Raw genomic sequence first — 19,581 nt, forward strand, 5'->3', positions numbered from 1 at the left:
CTCTGATTATTTCAGCTTCACATCCGTTCCATTTTCCATTTCCCTCTTTAATTCAGCGAATTCGAATCATTTTACTTATTCTTATTTTGCATAATCTGGAGTAAGCGTGGACCAAACCTTATGGTTTTGATGTAGAAGAGACAAAGGAACATCCAAATAATCAGGTTGCCTAAAGATGATGAACAATCGAAGAGTGAAATTTAACGAAGGCAATGCTTCACGTCAGACACGTGTACTGGTCACAAGAGGACTGGAAAGATGATGTTGAGAAGGCCTGTGCATGGCTTATACTGATGATTTAAATTTCTTAATGCGAGATATTGCTTATTTTATTTTCTGGTATGTATATTCTGCTTTCCTTTTAATGTTTTTAGGTCTGAGTACTTAAGTAAACAAAACTTGTCGGCTTTTTATTTTGTACTTTCAACAAGATTCAAAAAGATGTGAACTCATATTCCAGAAAGGAAAAAAGCATCACCATTTGTGAGATTTTTTAATGTTCTATAAATATGAAGTTCGAAGGAATTGCAAGATGCAAATTGAATCAGAAGGAACCACAGTTTAAGGTTTATAACATTTTAACTTTTGGAATTACGACCTCAGGGCAAACATGACAAACCCCAAATGAAATTCCGACTTTTAATGGACATTTCGAAGGAACAGTGGTTACATTGAAACAATATAACCACTGTATCTTTGGATTTTAATTTATTTAGAGTTTGTCTTGTTTTTGCACATTACGTTTCACAAAATAACTAAGCAGCTTAATTAAGGAAATATAAATACAACGGTAATCTTTTCTTAAGAAGTTGAACAAACTCAAGTCTAAACTACAGATAAACACAAACATTGTACCTCTGAAAGATGTTCATAACAAGTTGGAATTTCATTTGAAATTTGTTTTTTTTTTTACACATTTCGCAGATCAAGCTTAATAAGTAAGCAAATGTAACCACAAAATTAAACTTTTTCTTAAGAAGTTGAACAAAAGTCTACACTATGAATAAACACAACCTTTCTTAAGAAGCTGAATAAATCCAAGTCCACAGAAAGCTGCCATCTATTGGGAAAACCAATTTTTAATGAGTAATTAAAAACTATACTCAGTTTAATTAAAAACTACACCCTTGTAATCACATAAATAATAAGACCACCACCTGGCGAGCGACACCTAGCGATCGCACTACCATCTGTTGGGGAAATGGAAATTTGATTAAAAAATTTTAAAAATGCCTTCCTAATTGAATAAAGAAACCTTTTTAGAGGGAACCCTATAGCCACAGGCTATTCTTTTAGAGAACACCACATCTACTTCCTGATATTCAGCTTTGATTTTAGCAGACCTCTCAGTTTCTGATGGTATTTCTCAGAGAGAGAGAGAGAGAGAGAGGCGGGCATTGATCTCCTTATGGTCTAACTGTTGGACCTGCATCGTCCCCAAATATTTGTAAGTCTTTCCCTCTGTCATGGCTTTAATCTCCACAGTGGTATTCAGCTGGTAATTTCGTCCGATTGGATGTCCTTGATGCTCTTCTTGGGGTCTTGTATTTGTCTAAGCCAAATTACATCCTGATGTCAGTGCTGAACTATTCAGTGATCCGCAGTACCTGTTGGAGTTGATTCTGCATTGTGGAATACAGTTTGATGTCATCAATATAAACAAGTGAGATAGGGTGTACCCTTCTTTTAGGGTATATCCGTACTTGTTGTTATTGAGCATGGTGGACAGTGGGTTCAGTACTAGACAGAACCATGGTGGGCTCAGGGGATCTCCCTGGAAGCTCCTCTTGTGGTGGGTATTCGTCGGATCGTGATGTTCTCGATCTTGATGGTGGTCCTTCATTTTACCATGGTTGCTCCTAGGAAGTGTGTCAGTGTTGGATTGACTTTGTAGATCTTCAGTGTCTCTATCAGCCAGTTATAGGGCACGGAGTCGAAGGCCTTGCAGAAGTCGATGAGGGCCGTGTACAGGTTGCGGTGCTTTTTGTAGGCTTACTCCATAGAAAGGCTTTTGATACTGTTGCACATGGAAGACTGCTGCACAAATTGGAGCAGTGTGGCATTGGAGGCAAATTGCTGCTATGGATAAGGGGATGGTTGAGTGGCAGAAGACAGAGAGTGGTAATCAATGGACACTGCTCAACGTGGACTAATGTTATTAGTGGAGTTCCTCAAGGTTCAGTGTTGGGTCCATTGTTGTTTTCGGTGTTTATGAATGATATTGATGATGGGATATCAAGTTTAATGTCTAAGTTTGCAGATGATACAAAGGTTGGCAGGGTCGTTAAGGACACTACTGACGCTATGCTGCTGCAACAGGATCTGGAAAGGTTGAACAGATGGGCTGAGAGGTGGAAAATGAAGTTTAACATTGACAAATGTAAAGTACTACATATGGGTAACAGTAACCCCAGAGCAATGTATCAACTCTGCGGTACTACACTGACAGTGGTGGAGAATGAAAAGGACCTGGGGGTAATTGTGCAGGCAGATATGAAGTTCTCTGAGCAGTGCAGACGAGTCTTGTCAATGATATACAGGAATTTTTCTAGCAGGGATAAGGAGGTGATTATTCCCTTGTATAAGGCAATGGTTAGGCCACATCTTGAGTACTGTATACAGGTCTGGAGGCCTCATTTCAAGAAGGATGTAGAGCTGCTGGAACGGGTACAGAGAAGGGCAACAAGATTAGTAAATGGAACAAAGGGTTGCTCTTACGAAGAAAGGCTTAAGTTTTGCAAATTACAGTGTCTGGAGACTAGGCACCGGCGAGGTGATCTGATAGAGGTGTATAAGGCTTTGAATGGTTTGAGCATGCTCAATGCCAATGGGATTCTTCATCTTTCTCAGAATAATCACCTCAGAGGGCATAAATTCAAATTGAGGAAGGACGGATGTCGGATAGATGTGCGGAAATTTGCCTTTGGCCAGCGGGTGGTTGGTTGGTGGAACCGACTTAAAAATAATAAATAAATTTTCTGCTTATACTCCGGGACGACCAAACGGTCAGAGGAGTTCACAGGATAGAATACAAGAAACAGCACCGTATTCAGTAGTCACGGGCTTGAACCCCGGTCACTCAAGGCACGTGTACTTATGTACCCGCGCGCCTGACCACTAGGCTACGACTTCCATCACTTGTTGTTGAAGTTGATAGCCTAAACAAATTTAAAGCTCAACTGGACAGGTATTTCGAACGAACGGAGGGATGAAATGGGAGAGGGGTTTTTTTTTTTTTTTTTTTTTTGGCTGATGCTGAATAAGCTTGCTTTCTTGCATCATATGCCTCTACTAATGCTAATGCTAATGCTAATAACTGCAGCGTCAACGTTCAATTGCTCCTTGCATCCTCTGCTCATATCCCTTCTGCTACTCAGCCATGATGTTCTGGCTCTCCAAGCCATCTGATATCTTCTTAATTATGCAGCTGGTCAGGATCTTGTACATTTTTGGGAGACAGGTGATTGTTCTGTATGTTGCTGGGTTTCTGGTGTCTTTTCTTCAGGTAGGTGCTTCTTTGAGTAAGAGACTCTGGAATTGTGCCAGGATGCATTATTATCTGGGTGAACTGCTCCCATATATGCCTGTGTACGCAACTGAGATTCTTATACCAGTAGTTGTGGATGTTATCTATTCCTAGGGTTTGCCAGTTGTGGGACTTGCTGATCGACTGTTTTACATTTTCCTCCCGATTCTCCCATTCTGTCATTTCTTGTACGTTCTTGGTTTTCTTTCTTTGTAGATCTATCCAGGGAGTATGGCCGTTATGGTTAACTTCATTGCTCCACAGGTTTCCCACGAACTCGAGGAGTTCGTGAGAAACCTGTGGATGATCTGTTGTCTTCCTTCTCCTCTTCTCCGATTTTCCTGTAGAAAACGCTCTGGTTTTCATCAAATATCCTGTTGTCTGTTTTTCTGTAAAGGCGAATTTTCTTGCTGAGTGCCAGTAGTTTCTGCTTGAGGCTGTCAAGGTATTCTTTGACCCTCTGATTAAAGGTCTCGTGCCTTGTGTTTACTGTAGATGTTGTCTTTCTTGAAGATGGCCTTCACTTTTCTGATCGGCTTCTTACTTCTGTTACGCTGTTGGTATCGAGTCAGTGGGCCTATCTTCTACTACTGTAGCCGTCTTTCCCAAGGCTGATGGTTCCTTGTCTTTGCGTTTTGTGTTATGTTGGACTCTTGTTTCCCTTCCCTTAATCATGGTGGCTGCTACAGTGCCATAGTAACTAGCTGTGTGGAGTGTCTAGTATTTTTTCGTTGTTGTTGAAATAATCCAGTATTATTCGCTTATTGAGTTGGTCTCTGACATGACACAGGATTCTATTGGGTCTCTGCTTCGGTATGATGTGGATCGTTGTGGGGTCCATTCCCTCGAATTCTGCTAGAGCTTTCTTCCACTCTTCTTCTATTGTGGATATTGTGATCTCGTCTGTTTCCACTTCGGCTGCTCCTGGTTGTAGTTCTTGTACTTGCTCTTCCTCGTCCAATTCTGGTTCCGTTGTGTCCGTATTCGTTGTTGTGTGTACTTGGCGCTCACGTCCTGCTTGGTTTTTTTTTTTTTTTTTCAAGATTGCAGGGGCTATCAGGTTCTTCTTGACGATGGTCCGTCACTGGTCTGCTGTTCGCTGTTCAGTGTCATGAACAGTCGGGAACCGTTCCACCACTTGGTGTTTACTTTCGTCCTGTACATTTTCATGTCTGTGATGATTAACGCATTCATATTGACGCTTCACTTCATGCGTTGGCTTTTTCTTCTTCCCTCCTGGGTGGTCAATAGCGCAGTTGCGCAGGAAGCACTTCCAGTTGGTTGGGCAGTGGTGTTGCCTTTCAGTTGTGATAGCCATACAGGAGACAGCTCCACTCATTATTATTATTATTATTAAACTGTTATTAAAACTGTTCAATTCATCAAATGTCAAGCTGTGCATGTGCATAAATTTATACTCATTGCGTTTTTTCAGGTTTATTTCAAATTTGGTGCTCTTCACAGTACGCGAAATTTGAAACTACCTATACTGTTCCCTTAGGGCATCGGTCATTTTGATAGAATAGGAACCGGATTTCAAAACAATAATAAATCAAAACAATATTATGTTCAAAACAATAATAAATCTATCAAAACAAGTGAGATAAGACGATATATTTTATTTTCCCTTTGGGAGAAGAAAAACCTGAAACTTGAACAAACCATGCCATTCTTCGTGCAAAATCCAAATTATTGCAAAAACAGTAGCGGCGCACCTGACAGATTCTGGTATTTAATTTCTATACTAAAACTGTAAGAAAAATCACTTCAGAAAGTATTGCAGTAAAGTTTGACTCTATTTAGGAAGGTAGAAAAAAAATTAAAATTTTTATTTATTGATTAAAAGTTAACGAGGGAAATGTTATTTTTTAAGGGCAGTTGAATAACGCTAACATTACAAAGATTTCATTCTACGGCCGAATTAGTCGATTTATAACGTAGGTTGGTTTTCCTTCGGATAAACTCAAGTTTTAAACAAAAAAAAAAAAAGTCAAAATGGACCACAGACGTGTTTTCGTTCTCTCAACGAAAACATCAACCGTAAACTTATAAAAAAAAAGGAAAGAAAAATTTTAGTATGGCTGCACCTTTATGGTCAACTCATTCGTCAAGATGAATATGGTCAAAACAAAAGTAATGATGAGGAAGTATGCCACAGAAAGGGATATAATCATTGAAGGAGTAGAAATTGAAAACGTGGATTCATATACTTATCTTGGACATGTCATTAGTTGTAATAATGATAAATGGGTGGAAGTCAAGAGAAGAATAAATTTTGGATGGATAGCATTCAGGAAATATAGTCACATACTGAAAAGCAATATTGTCTGAAACGTAAAATAATGAACCAATGTATACTCCCCACCATGACTTATGGAAGTGAAACTTGGGCACTCACCAAAAGAATGGAAGAGAAGCTGAGAACTACACAGCGAAGAATGGAACGAATCATATTGGGAATCAGACTGTTAGATAAGAAGAGAAACACATGGATTAGGCAGCAAACTCAAGTAAAAGACATTCTTATCAAAACTAAAGAACTAAAATGGTCTTGGGCAGGACACATAGCTCGAAGACATGATGACAGGTGGACTAAGAAAATAACAGAATGGTACCCAAGAGGAGCTAGAAGAAAACCTAAAAGACAACGGCGGAGACGGACAGATGAAATTCAAGAGTTCGTGGGCAGTAAATGGATGGCCATTGCACAAAATAGAAGGAACTGGAAATTAGCCGGAGAGGCCTTAAATCTTTGATGGATGATGATGATGATGGTATTCTCCAAGACACTTAAGCCTTGAGGCATCGGTAAACTGCGCTTCATCAATGGTTCATTATGGGGATGAAAAACACTGTCTTCGGAACACAAAAAAAAAAAACTATCCTCACTCTTTGCCTAAAAATTCCTTCCATCGAGATGGGTTTAATGGCTGGCTGGGTAAATCACCCGTCAGTTAGAATATCACTAGTGCAGTTACTTTATCTTTGGGCACTAGCTGCTAGCAATGTATTTCACTGAACTTTAGTTGGATTATTGGCTACTGATAGCAGTCTCTAACAAAAGCTGTAATAACGAACCAGCTGGATTTTAACGACACTATTAATAGATCATAACCCTAGACTTATGATCATTATTTGTTCAGTTCAGCTCATTTCTACTCTTCTTCTTCTTCTTCTTCTTGTTATGAATATAAGCCTGAGGGTTCATTCCCTTGTTATCCACAAAGGCAATGCTCTCTTCAAACACGCTATTTCGGGAATGGGAAAATTCTTTTAGTTTTTCAAACGATAAGAATTCTCTTTAATTAAAGCGCTTCTTCCATTTGAATAAAGACGTTAATTAATACTCAGAAGTCGTATGTTCTGTTGCATTAATTAAACCTAAAAGCACAAAACTCTTAGGAAATAGTACACGCAGATTTCACTTATTTCGCTTATTGACAGACATCTTGAATCGAAAAGAAACCACATTCGATGTTTTTCATTCCAACGGTACTAGATTTCAAAATAAATAGAACATTCTTAGAGAATCTTAACTAATCTTTGTTAAATCGATATTTATGTGATAAATATAGAAACAGTACAATGTCCTGTAGCTAAAACTTCAATCTGAAACGAAAGGTTTCCAACTTTTCCCATATTTAAACTCGCTTTAATTAGCATCTCTTCCTTTCTACTACAGTTCCTAAGGCAATTTTCCGATTTCTTCCATATTAAAACGATGCATTGGACAAATTCCATTATCTTAAATATTTCCTGACATATCAAGTGTGTCTCAATAGACAAAATACGCGTTCAGCACAATAGGGTGTCCAGAAACACGTAAACGGTTCATTTAACTGCGTGTAAAAGAGAAATAAATGAACAGTAAATATGATACTCGAAATGTACTGGGAGCAGAAGTATTAATTAAGACATCATACAAAGATGCACTTTTGATTCATGCACGAACAAATAGCGGTAATGACGAGACAGCTAGACATATCTGTTGACAACACTTTCGCTGCTACAAAGGAAATAATTAATTCGGTAAATATATGCTACGATCTGTTTACTTGACAATGCCTCTTGGCCATTACATTCATTCAAGTGAGAATTATCCATCTTCCTTGGATATATTAACTGCACGCTGAAAGGCTTAAGAGCGCGAGCAACTTGTTCGCCAAAGAGGTTGGCCTCAACAGGTAACCTTGGGATGACATCACACCGCTTTGCTTAGAAGGCGCATGTTGCCTGGCAACGCGCTAGGCGCGTCTATAAAACAAGGACGGAGCCACAGTCTCAAGTTATTCGGCCACTGATCATCCACTGTTACCGTAGGGATCCCCGAACTTCAACTGAAACTAACTGACCCCCGACACGTTCAGAATGACGCCTACAACGTAAGTGCTCCGTTTCTTCACGAGAAACTTTTCTTTTCTGAGATACACACTCGCTTTTCTTCGTTGACGTGACTCTTTCACCAGGCGTTTTGCAATCTCTACGAAGACTGATGACCTTAAGTATGAAATGTCCATCCGAACCAACCTCCCACAACGTTATCGAAAGGAACTTTGGCCTAAGTGCCCGCAGCGTTCCCGACCTGCGTTCAGTGGTGTACAACACCCCATTCGCTTCGCCGAACCGGAGCCCCCAGCTCACCCCAAGAGGTACCCCGACAGCCAGTCCCGTCAAGACGAAACCGTCACGAACGAGGGCGTCCCGTTACCGGCGAGCTTTCAGCGGAAACGGCTTCGTCGGTGGCATGGACACCGCCCTCCGCAGGATGACCTACCGTACTGAGTCGCCCATCTCGGACTATCGCACCGCACGGTTCGAGGACGAGTTGAACGGTTTCCCCCAAACTCGACGCAGAGTTTACACCATGCCAAGTAGGCCTGGATGCCTCCCCCCGAGACCTACGGATCCACCAGATGTTTCGGGCTACTATCGCCTGCGGAGTTTTAGCGTCACCTCCCGAGGGATCCTCAATTTGGGAGATCATCTGTGTTCCCGTTCGCGTTCGGACGTAAGCATGACGTCAGAGGAAAGCAGCTCCGGTACGGAACACGACTCACGAGAACGTACCTCGTCCACTTGTTCCGGTCGATGGGACACCCCAAGGCACCGCTGCGTGGTTCTAGGATCGGAAGGGGTTGGGAGGTCAGCACTCATAGCACAATTGAAGACATCCGAATATTTGGTGGCAAAAGAGCCTTCGGGAGATGACTTTGGTGAGTATTGCATGAACAAATAATAGACAGAGAGAGAAATCTTTCCAACACTTAAACTTTCCTGTTCCCTGAAGAAATTTTCAATTATTAATCAGTACTAGTGTTAAATATTATTAAATACCGATAAAGCTATACAAGCTACCCTTAGAATTACTGTATACTCTATTTGTAGACGTATTCTATTGTTTATTATCGATTTTCTGGTTAAAAGGTTTTTCTAGATTCTATTTTCAGTTGTAGTTACAGCAGTTATTTTCTCTCCTTGGGAATTTCATCAGTCGGGAATCATCTTGGGAATTTCATCAGTTGGGAATCATCTTGGGAATTTCATCAGTTGGGAATCATCTTGGGAATTTCATCAGTTGAGAATCATCTTGGGAATTTCATCAGTTGATAATTATCTTAGGAATTTCATCAGTTGAGAACCATCTTGGGAATTTCATCAGTTGATAATTATCTTGGGAATCATCTCGGGAATTTCATCAGTTGAGAACCATCTTGGGAATCATCTTGGGAATTTCATCAATTGATAATTATCTTGGGAATCATCTCGGAAATTTCATCATCCTTCTTGGCAATATTCATCAGTATGAGTTAATTTGCAATGATTATTCGTTAATTCACAAAAGCCATTTTATTTTTACATTTGCTGTTTTGCTAAATAAAGCAGAAAGTACTGCAATTACGTATTTCTTATTATGGAAGTTTAATAAAAGACTCTACTACGTGAAGTGTTTAATTAGTTTGTCTGAAAATGACAGATTGGCATAGTTGGACCAAAACAGTCCAAATAACCAAATAAATTGGCTACGTTTCGAATTTCTTTGTTGAAATTCGTCTTCAGGCCTGAAATTTGAATTTATGAGAAGTCTACTACTCTATCATAGGCGAGGTAAAACTGCACCACACATCTAGTCATGAAAATCTTTCTAGCTGGGTTCAAATTTATCAAAAAAACTAATTGAATACTTCACTCGGAAAAGTGCCTTTTTTTTTAAACTTCATAATTAAGTAAATTGCAATGGCCTTTTCATGTTCTAATTAAAAGGAAACTAAAGATTAACAGTTTCTTTACAAGATTGTAAACGTTTAAGAACAGTGAGTCTTTAATAGTTTTGTAATTTGCATAATTAACATTAAAATAAAACAACACCTTTCTAAAAATTAATGAAGATGGTTTCATTGACCCAATTCGTGTAATGCTGTTTTTATTACGGTTTTTGATCTTTGAAAAATTTGTTTCAAAATGCTAAGGTGAATAAATTAAAGTCTATATAATAATTATGTCGTCTGTGTCGTTGTCTATCAAGCGATAGAGAGTGCCTTTCACCGTGAATTACAAACAGCTAACTACAGTACGAGATTGTAGGTAATTCAGGCATGAGGAGCGGTGTGAGAAGTTTAAGCTAAGGATTGTGGGACTTTCATCTATTTTTTAATTTGAAAAAAATATTTTTTTTTCAAATTAGGAAATTGGTGAAAGTCCGATGGTACTAGATGGCGAAATGAGGATTGCCAAGATTTCAAATCCGCACTCATGTTGTGCAGGCATGGCTATGACAGACTTGTGGGCAGGCGCGTTGTCCTGGTGGAAAAAGACTCCTTTGCCGGAGTCCTCCACGGTGTTTGTCTTTGATGTTTTAACTCATCGCCCGACAAGGTTTGCACAATACGGCCATGTGACTGTTTGACCTTTCTGAATGTAATCTACTAACATCCACTTCATCAGCACCTCTAATAACGAATACCAACACCTTGCTAACAGAGAAAATGGACTTGGCTTTCTTTGGAGGGAGAGAAGACTTGTGTTTCCATGGTTTGGACTACTCTGGACTGTCTCTGGCTGAAAGTGATGGACCCACGTCTCATCAATGGTCACAAACCTTGCAAGAAATTTGCTGAATCTGCTTGAAAACAATATAAATGTTCACTTGGCTCGACAACTCTTATGATTTTTTGATCTGCTCTCCATAATTTTGGGACCCATCGTGCGGGCACCCTTTTTCATAGCGAGAGCAAGAACCTCTGTTATTATGTGGCCACACGCAATTCATTGTCACACAATTGACAACTTCTGCAGTGATGGAAGTTGTAGGTCTTCCATAGCGTAGGTCATCTTCCAGATTCTTCCTTCCTTTAAATTCTGCTACCAACTTCTTAAACATAGAATAGGAAGGGGTATCCTCACCCAATGTTGTAGCCATATCCTCATGAATTGCTTTTGGCATTGGTCCCTCTTTTTTTTCCAAATGTTCGATGACTAAATCTTTCATTCAAAAGATTTAGTCTTTTACACAATTTTGTTGACTTCAAGACCTGTAATTAAAAAAACATATTTGAATTGTTATTAAGTACAGAAATTTTAATACTGGATCACTACCCTTTCGTACTCAGGCCATGAATTTTTCAACCCCCAACCCTCGTATGCTTATTCTCAGTTTGTACCGGTTCACGTGTATCGTAATTTAGATTGCAATGTACGTAGTAAATAAAATAAGCAATAAATATCTCTTTGGAAACATAAATGTTCCCAATTAGTATCTTTTTATGAGAGCATCAGTTAGTTTTTCGAATACTGTACCAATAATTATTTTAGTCTCTAATTCTAAGAACAATCATAACTGGTACTGTGGCTGCTCGTTATGAACTCCCCACTGACTTCATTGCCCGTATGTGGATGTAGTTATCTCTTTAATGCAGCCAAGTGTACATGCAAACAGCGCATTAAGCCAATGTAAACAAGCGACCACGAGTAAACACAACTTAAATCTTATGTAAATGTTATGTTTCTCTTAATTTGAAAAGAATTTTAAAAGCGAATTAATCAAGCAAGAATTAGAAACACCTGTTTGTTCAGAAAAAGAACGTTAACTGTTTTAGCTTATATTTCATGCGCAGAACTCTAAATTTAGAAACTTGGCGCCGTTTTGTCTCCTGCTAGCTTTTTTATTTTTGTTCTTTCTGTCACGTTTGTTTGTTTAAAATTGAATATTTATAGTGCGCATTTTCCATAAAGAGATTTACATTGATTAGAGCAACTGAAGTTAAAAATAGATTTAAATAAATTGAATTGCAAATACCATGAACAAGTAAGTGAAATATGTAAAGCTGCAAAGATATCTTTAAAAATAATGAAAATCTTCATCACAATCACTGAAAAAAGGTAAAATAAATTAATTTTATTGTAACGTTTGGCTTTTATTTAGTATTTTAACGTTTGTCTTTTATTTAGTTTTTTAACGTTTGGCTTTTATTTCATTTTATCGTTTGGCTTTTATTTTAACTTTTTTTTTTTACTTTAACTTTTAGCTTTTATTACTTCAAATTTTAACTGTTGTTTTAACTTTTGTACTCTAACTTTAATTTTATTTCTTTATTTTAAACACAATTTAATGAACAAATAGAAAAAATGAACAAATAATGATATTCAGAACTAAATAGGTTCTAAATGTCATTGGATTAAGAAGTTCCATCATTTTAAACTTATCCTTCAGAGATAAAAATACATTACATGAAACTTCGGGTAGTTCTCACAGGACAAAATCCTAAAGTTAATTGAAAAGTTTAAGCGTGCTGAGAAGTCTCACTAGTTCAGATTTTTCAGTCTCTTCCTTCCATAAACTGCTGTTATCGATTGTCGATTCTTCTATGTATTAAATCAGTAATCACTACGCTGACTTAATTGCATGAACGTCCTTGATTAAGAATTAATCCTTTTGTAATCCCCTTTATTGATTAACTCGGGGACGTAATGATAACATTCAAGATTCAGACTTTTTTCGCTCTTTATTTTCCCTAATTCTTATTTCAGTAATTTATTCCCATAATTCTCGAAACTGAATATTCCTTGTGAGAAAAAAAGTATACCATTTGTAACAGTCTGAACTTATCATTTGGCCCTGAAACTTCGCTATTGATTTTTTTGTGTCTGTGTGTGTTTTGTTTTCACGTGTGTGTGTGTGTGTTGCCTGGAGATAACGCGAAGGGATAAAAACAAGAGATAACAATCCAGTGTCATGAAATAAATCATTCTTAGCTTTAATCCAACCCTCCAGATTCTTTTACAGATAACCAAGGGTATACATAACTCTACTTATCAAAAAGCAGTTGGGTTTTTGTGTGGACATGCGCAGATTCAACTTAACGCATCGTATCAGATGTTAAGAGTATAATTTGTTCTTTATGTTTTGCTAACTCTATTTTGTTTTCTAAAAATGTTTTATTTAAAAAAAGGTGAAATTAAGCATGCAGATGAAACAGAACCTGTTGCAACATGTTTGAAAATTGCTTGTTAATCGTAAAAAGGATAAATTCTTGGATAAAGCATTTATAGGATGAAAGATACCATGCAGCTGTGGAACTACAACTAGAATAGTCAACGAGATAAAAATATAATCAGAGTCCATCAAAATGACTAAGTTCGAAATCGTCAATGACGAGAGGAACTTTTATGGGCTTTTTTTCAGAACCCTGGGGGGAATTAGTCCAGCTGTCTCATGCAATCTTCGCTTGACACGGACCAAAGTGGCTGAGTTGGTCTCAGGCGAGAATTGCACGACCTTTTCTTCCTGAAACTTGGATTTTTGGTCCAGCAAACCGACCGAAGAATACGCACAGCTACAGATATAATATATTGGCATAATACCCCTCGTAGCCTTAGTTGTCTTGCCTCTTAACATACACTTAACTTAAGTAGCCTACTCTGATGAAATTCATCTACAATATTAATTTATGTTTAAAAAAAGCATTCCCCACAATCAAACAAAAAAAAACCTGTCATATTGGAGCCAGAGATGTCATATTGGAGCCATACCCATGTGTATTATGTCCATAAATTTCGTGTGTTCTCGGCCTCGTGGGTAGCACAGTTGGTATAATCGCCGTCCTATTTGATTCCCATCAATGACACGAAGAATTTTTAAGGGTTTTTTTCGCAACGTAGCTGAGTTAGTCGGTCTCAGACGAGGACAGCATGTTTCTTCCATCTGAAACTTGGGTTTTTGAAATAACAAATCGATCACAGAACACGCGCAATTTACAAACATATTATAAATATAAGACACAATATGGCCTAAGTTGCTGATGCGCCTAAAAACCTTAGACAATACCAGCGTGTGTTCTCTTGTCGATTTCCCTAAAAAACCGGAATTTCCAGGAGGGGAAAAAAACCATGGAGGCCTCGCCTGAGACAGATTAACTCGAATGGAAATAGGCCAAAAACGTTCCTCGGGATTTGACGGAATTTGAACCAGGTCTTTTCAAACCAGTGTGGGTGGGGGGACATAGAAGTTATAATGACTGATGATTTATAACTGCTGTGCTATTTTGGACCAATACGGGATTCATTAGTGCACTAAACTAAGTAGTTAGAGAATCCCAAATATACTGATGAATAACTTTTAAATTTTGTTTAAAAATCGTATATAAGCTTGATAAAAGTTTCTCTTTCTAAAGCAGATGGAAACAAGGAAAATACTGTTTCTGTTTTACTGGATGGTGAAGAATCCGAATTAGTCTTCGAAGAGCCAGAAAATTGCCTCACTTCGGTAAGTGTCATTCGAAGATGCTAAGAATATCAATGTTGTATGAAGTGCTCTGTTCTTTTCCTATTTCTTAATTAATTTCTTTAAAACTGAACTTTTAGCCCATCTCCTAAACAGACTTCAGAAATTTTGGACAGTTGCGATTTTAACGACAAATAATATCCTTTACACATATAAGATGAAAATCTTTCCATAAAAAAGGAAACTATAAATAAATTGGAATATTCCGGGTTTGCCAATAACTTTGAAGGCTCACAAATACATTAAAATAAATCTTGAACACATTTAAGAGGAATATTGGACATTATTCATGGAGGAACGTTTCGAGCTCCTTAAGTGATGTAGATGGAGGAATTCTCTTTCAGTCAGTTTCCATTTTCTTTGACAATTCGTCCTCTTTCGATACAGTTTCTCTGGCTACATTAAACAAATCAGAAGTTTTAATCTTGCTCCTCCCCTGTTAAACTGCACCAACAATTTGACCTCTTCGGAATTCAGACAGGTAGGTCGTTTTCTTCATGTACCTTTTTATATCACCTGTAAACAAATATCAGCTTTTACCGTGTTCCTTTACAGTACTACCTGCAAGAACTAACAAAGAATGAGTAAGATGAGGAGATTATTGGAGTTGAGTCCTTGTGGGTAGCACAGTCGGTATGATCACCGCCATCCTCCCGAAGGTGAAAAGACTTGAGTTCGAATCCCGTTATTGACTCGAGGAATGGTTTTTTTGTCCCGGAAACTTGGATTTTTCTTCCAGCAAATAGAAATTCGACCAAACAGAACACGTTCGATTTATAGGCATATTATATATGGCTTAAAGTTGGACATCTACCACAGTTCTAACTGTGGTAGATGCCCTTGCACCATTCTAATATCTATTTATTCTTTATTACAACTTATTGACTATAATCAAGAATAGATGGAGAGAAAAGAGAAAAGCGAAAATCGACTGCATCTTTTATTCTTCATCACCGTGTGAACGGACATGCATATCTCTGTTTCCAAATGAGATATACTCAAGTGCTATCTAAACGGTCTGAATGTCGTATTTCTTAAGTTTTTGATAACTACATCTGTAGAAATTCACTTTTCCTGTGCACGATGAATAACGACGAATACTACTGACAGGAGTATTCATCGTTATTATGTCTATGGAAGTCAGTTCGTGGCTGACCAATGAAATTCATTCACCATAGTTATTCTCCATATTGATTAAGCAACTTTGTATTCTAAACTACAAATCCTATAAGACCCAAATTTTAGGGGGAAAGGGAATTGGATAAATTGAAATCGTAATTCAGGAAGACTGTTTAAAGAAAGTTAATTTATTTACAGATGCTTATGTATCTTCAGTAATTCTCATCATTTGATTATCCTAACTCTTTACCATTAGAAGCGGTCACACGGCTGACCATCTTTGAGCATCGGAGGACACCATCCATATGTCTTAATATACCAACCCTTTTTTTTCATTCTTTTGACATAAAGATGTGCTCCAAAGGGCAATGCCAACCCTCGTGAAACAATTCTCCAATCATCTCAAGTGTTGGGAATCATGGAACATCGAAATATGTTACAGATTTGTATTTTATAGTTTTCCACTTTTATTTACTCTCTTTTTTTTCTCAATATATTTCCTTCTCTGTTAATTTTCCTGCTTTATAAATACTTTCTTTAATTTAGTCAAACTTAAATTATTGGTCTCCCGTTTGTATTTTTGGGTTCGATTCACATCGCTATTGTCTAAAATCTTATTCTACTTTGCTACCATTTTAGATGCTTTAGAATTTATGCATAATGAGCCTGTTGTCTGCGTACACTGAGTACATTAACTTGTTTAAATTGAAATTAGGCCATCGCCATAGGAAAATTGATCATTCATCCCTCATTGCCTCTTCAAGTTGAATCATTTTATGGTTCCAGTATAATGATAATCATCTCGAGCATGATCAGCCTTCCTTAAATTTTCAGAAAACTTGGATTTAGGATTAAGCAAGCAAGTTTAAATCGTTCTTTAACGAATTATCATTTTCTCTTAAATGAGAATCATGGAAAATATTTTATCAATTTAGAAGCAGATTAATTTGTATAAGTGCATGTATGTGTGTATGCGCACGTATTATTTTCCTTTAATACATCTGCTCTTTCTTCCAGATTGTAGATGAGGTTTACTCCAATTCTGATGCTATTATTGTGGTCTACTCCGTGGCGGACAAGGAGAGTTTCCATTGCGCATGCCAGATAATGGCAGTATTAAGGGACATAGCCAACAGACAGCCACTCACCGCTCGACCTCTAGGACCTGGACTGACGTCAAAGGCTGTGATATTAGTGGGTAATAAAGCCGATCTCGCTCGTCGGAGAGTTGTCACTCTTGAAGGTAAACTTCCTCATCTGGGCAGATGGTTAATGTTAGTTAAACAACACACTCTGTTTATTTTGGGGACATCTTCAGATTTATAGAAATGTAACTTACTCAGATGTGCCTTGGGAAATAGTAATTCACCATAACTTTGTTAGTATATCTTTAAACATTTATAACGTATAAAAGCTGACTAAGAAGCTATCTGAATAGAGAATACGCAAATATAATCAAAAAGTAATCTCACAAGAGTGGAGTAACGTTTGTTCAACGTTAATCGACACGAGGGCTAAAAACAAATAGTTTTAGTACAGCCAAAGGAGAAAAATATACCAATACACTTTGCGTATTAACTTGTGGGAAATCTCCCATGGTATTTTGTTATTCTAAATTAAATAGGAAACTAATTCATCAGTTGTTTTAATCGAGAAGAAGATAAAATTTGTGTTAACGTGTTTATCCCTCTGTGAAATTCATTATAGTAAAATGTACAAATAGTTGCAGCTTCTTTTTTCATCTCTTGGGAGGACACATTGATTATTTCATGCCTCTGAAGGACTGTAGCTCAATATGAGTTATGATGCGTCTCCCTTTAAGCTTCTCTGAAAATAAAATCGCCAAAGAATGCGCACTTCATCCAACCTAATCTTTTAATAACATTTCTCTTGTGGAAGAATCTTTTTCTTAAGATTTCGTAAACTTTGTTTCACAGTTTCTCTTTTCTGCTATGGAAAAGGATTGGATCTGCTGAGAATACCACTACTTGGCGCCACTTCGCTGCTAGGGAAGGCGACACAAAGACTGAATGCTACGAACCGAGAAGCGTATTATACTTCCGTATCTCTCCCACACTCTCTAAAGTGGAAGAATTAGGTCGTAAACAAAGTGCATTTATTTCCATCTGCCGACTCATCAAATAATATTAATGGAAGCAGGCTATACAAAGTTATAACATATTTCTCACCAGTAACTCTTTAATCTTATTAACGCCAATAAAAAATTACTGAGTCGACATTTAATGGTTTTCGATTGTGATGAAGGTTGCATTTGTTTTGATTTGCTTTTTTTTTAGGTAGGACAGAGAAGGTCACTAAAGATCAATGAAAGTAATTCAGCTCTGGTTTTAAAACCAAATTCCTGAAGATCTGGTAACAGCCAAAAACGAGGAAGAAGATGTTAGAAGCAAAGATATTAGAATCATATGCGAATAAAGAAATATAAATTTATCTTCTTCGTTACTCTCAAAAACATTTCCGTTCAGAAACCTTTTACAGACTTTCAAAACTAGCAGACAAATATGTTTATAAGACTCATTAGCCGAAATATGTTACAAAATCTTTTATTTAAGTACTTTAATGTGATAGATTAAGATTTTCTGACAAGATAAGAATGTTGATGTTAACTTTACCATTACAGAGGGAAGAAGTATCGCAAGTAAATTCGACACGAAGTTCATCGAAACTGCAGTCAGCATCCATCATAATGTCGATGAACTCCTTGTGGGAACCCTGAGTCAGATCAGACTGAAAGGTAGACAAGCAAATGCGCTTAGTTCCATTAAACTATCGTCCGTCAGGTATTCACGTCTGACATTCAAGGCTCGCGGGATTATGTACAGACTACTGGAAAAATGCGACTTGAAGACCCGATCCTGTGACAACCTCCACGTACCGTGAATCGACACTCCAGTGGATCTCCCTCATGGATTTTGGTGAACAGCAATCGTTAAAGTTGGCACTGTGTTTATTTTCAAGAAAATAACTGCGTTACTCATTTATCCCATCACGGTGGTACGGGATGGGATTTGTATGAAATCATTCCCTGTTTCGTCCCAAGAAAAATATCCGGATCACTAGAAGGTCACAGAATTTAGTGTAATCTGCGTGACTGCCCACAACTAATGATTCCTATTTTTGCATCAAATCTGAGGAACGATGTGTGTACCAATCTTCGAATATTGTATACTCCAAAAATTTTAAAATGTCCTATCATTACTCAGGTCAATAATTACGCAGGATAATTTGAGCATTATGTTTCGGTTTTTGAATACAATTCATCTTGCTACCTTTTTGCTTTCAGGACCTTTACTTAGATTTCAGAGAGGTAACTGATGTCCTTAAATATGTACCAGTATGATATTTAATTAATCATTGACATTATATCGACGAATTATCCTGTAAAAGGTGCTTTTCTTCAGTACTTTATTGTATATACATTACAGAGAATCTACTTCATACGTGTAATTGTTATCATTGAAATGTTCAACGATTTAAGCAAACAAATTGTATACATATATCTATTAATAACTGTGAGAATAAAAGAATGTTCGACCATCGTCTGTATCCTTGGTAGTATTTCTAAAGTCAGAGAAATATAATATAACTAAATGAACGTTCCTTTTATTGATCCACAACTGTTTTCAACCACAGGACAGATTTCGTGACATTCACAGAACCAGCAAAAAGTCGGAGAATATCCTGAAAGATATCCAAGGACAACGGCTAGTTTGTTTGAAAAACGTGTGGCTTATATGAAGAATGGACAATATTAGCTTCTTAGCTAAAAAATCTGTTATGATGCGATGTGAAAATCCAAAATAATCATTATCAGTGTGAACAAGAGCGTTTATATCAAATTTTTAATTCCTTATAATATTGAACATTATTGTAAAACATCTCTTTTTATAATATTAATAGCAATAGTAATATTATTCGTCATATAGTGCAAAGAAGCAACAAACATTTGCTGCCAACCAACCGAAGCATTAAACTCAGCCCAGTTCAAACTCCAACAAAACCTTCATTGTAGTAATGTTCTGAGTGGAGATGGAGGAAACCCCTATGGCCGTTAGACACAAAACACTGTAGTAAACTTCTTGGAAATACTCCAGAAGTTATCATTCGTCAACTATCCAGTCAAATCCAGTAAACAGTT

General features: G+C 37.4%; 1 protein-coding gene across 1 annotated transcript; it reads left to right on the forward strand.

Annotated features, from left to right (window-relative positions):
• Positions 1–8,030: 8,030 nt before the first annotated feature.
• Positions 8,031–18,534, forward strand: LOC150089918 (uncharacterized). Its single transcript, XM_090390132.1, has 4 exons — positions 8,031–8,739; positions 14,197–14,285; positions 16,440–16,665; positions 18,064–18,534. Exons 1-4 carry the CDS (start codon positions 8,031–8,033, stop codon positions 18,321–18,323), a joined length of 1,284 nt encoding a protein of 427 aa, XP_090246258.1. The 3' UTR covers positions 18,324–18,534.
• Positions 18,535–19,581: the final 1,047 nt, after the last annotated feature.

This window comes from Mastigoproctus giganteus, chromosome 2 (assembly GCF_048544385.1).
Source record: "Mastigoproctus giganteus isolate SK-2022 chromosome 2, ASM4854438v1, whole genome shotgun sequence".
In the NCBI taxonomy this organism is placed as follows: Eukaryota; Metazoa; Arthropoda; class Arachnida; order Uropygi; family Thelyphonidae; genus Mastigoproctus; species Mastigoproctus giganteus.

What these genes read in the sequence shown, in the direction of transcription:
- LOC150089918 (XM_090390132.1), top strand. Translation starts at nt 8,031, where the DNA reads ATGAAATGTCCATCCGAACCAACCTCCCACAACGTTATCGAAAGGAAC. An exon ending in CAGAAAATTGCCTCACTTCG is followed by an intron (nt 14,286 to 16,439) that starts GTAAGTGTCATT and finishes TCTTTCTTCCAG; the next exon opens with ATTGTAGATGAGGTTTACTC. An exon ending in GAGAGTTGTCACTCTTGAAG is followed by an intron (nt 16,666 to 18,063) that starts GTAAACTTCCTC and finishes TTACCATTACAG; the next exon opens with AGGGAAGAAGTATCGCAAGT.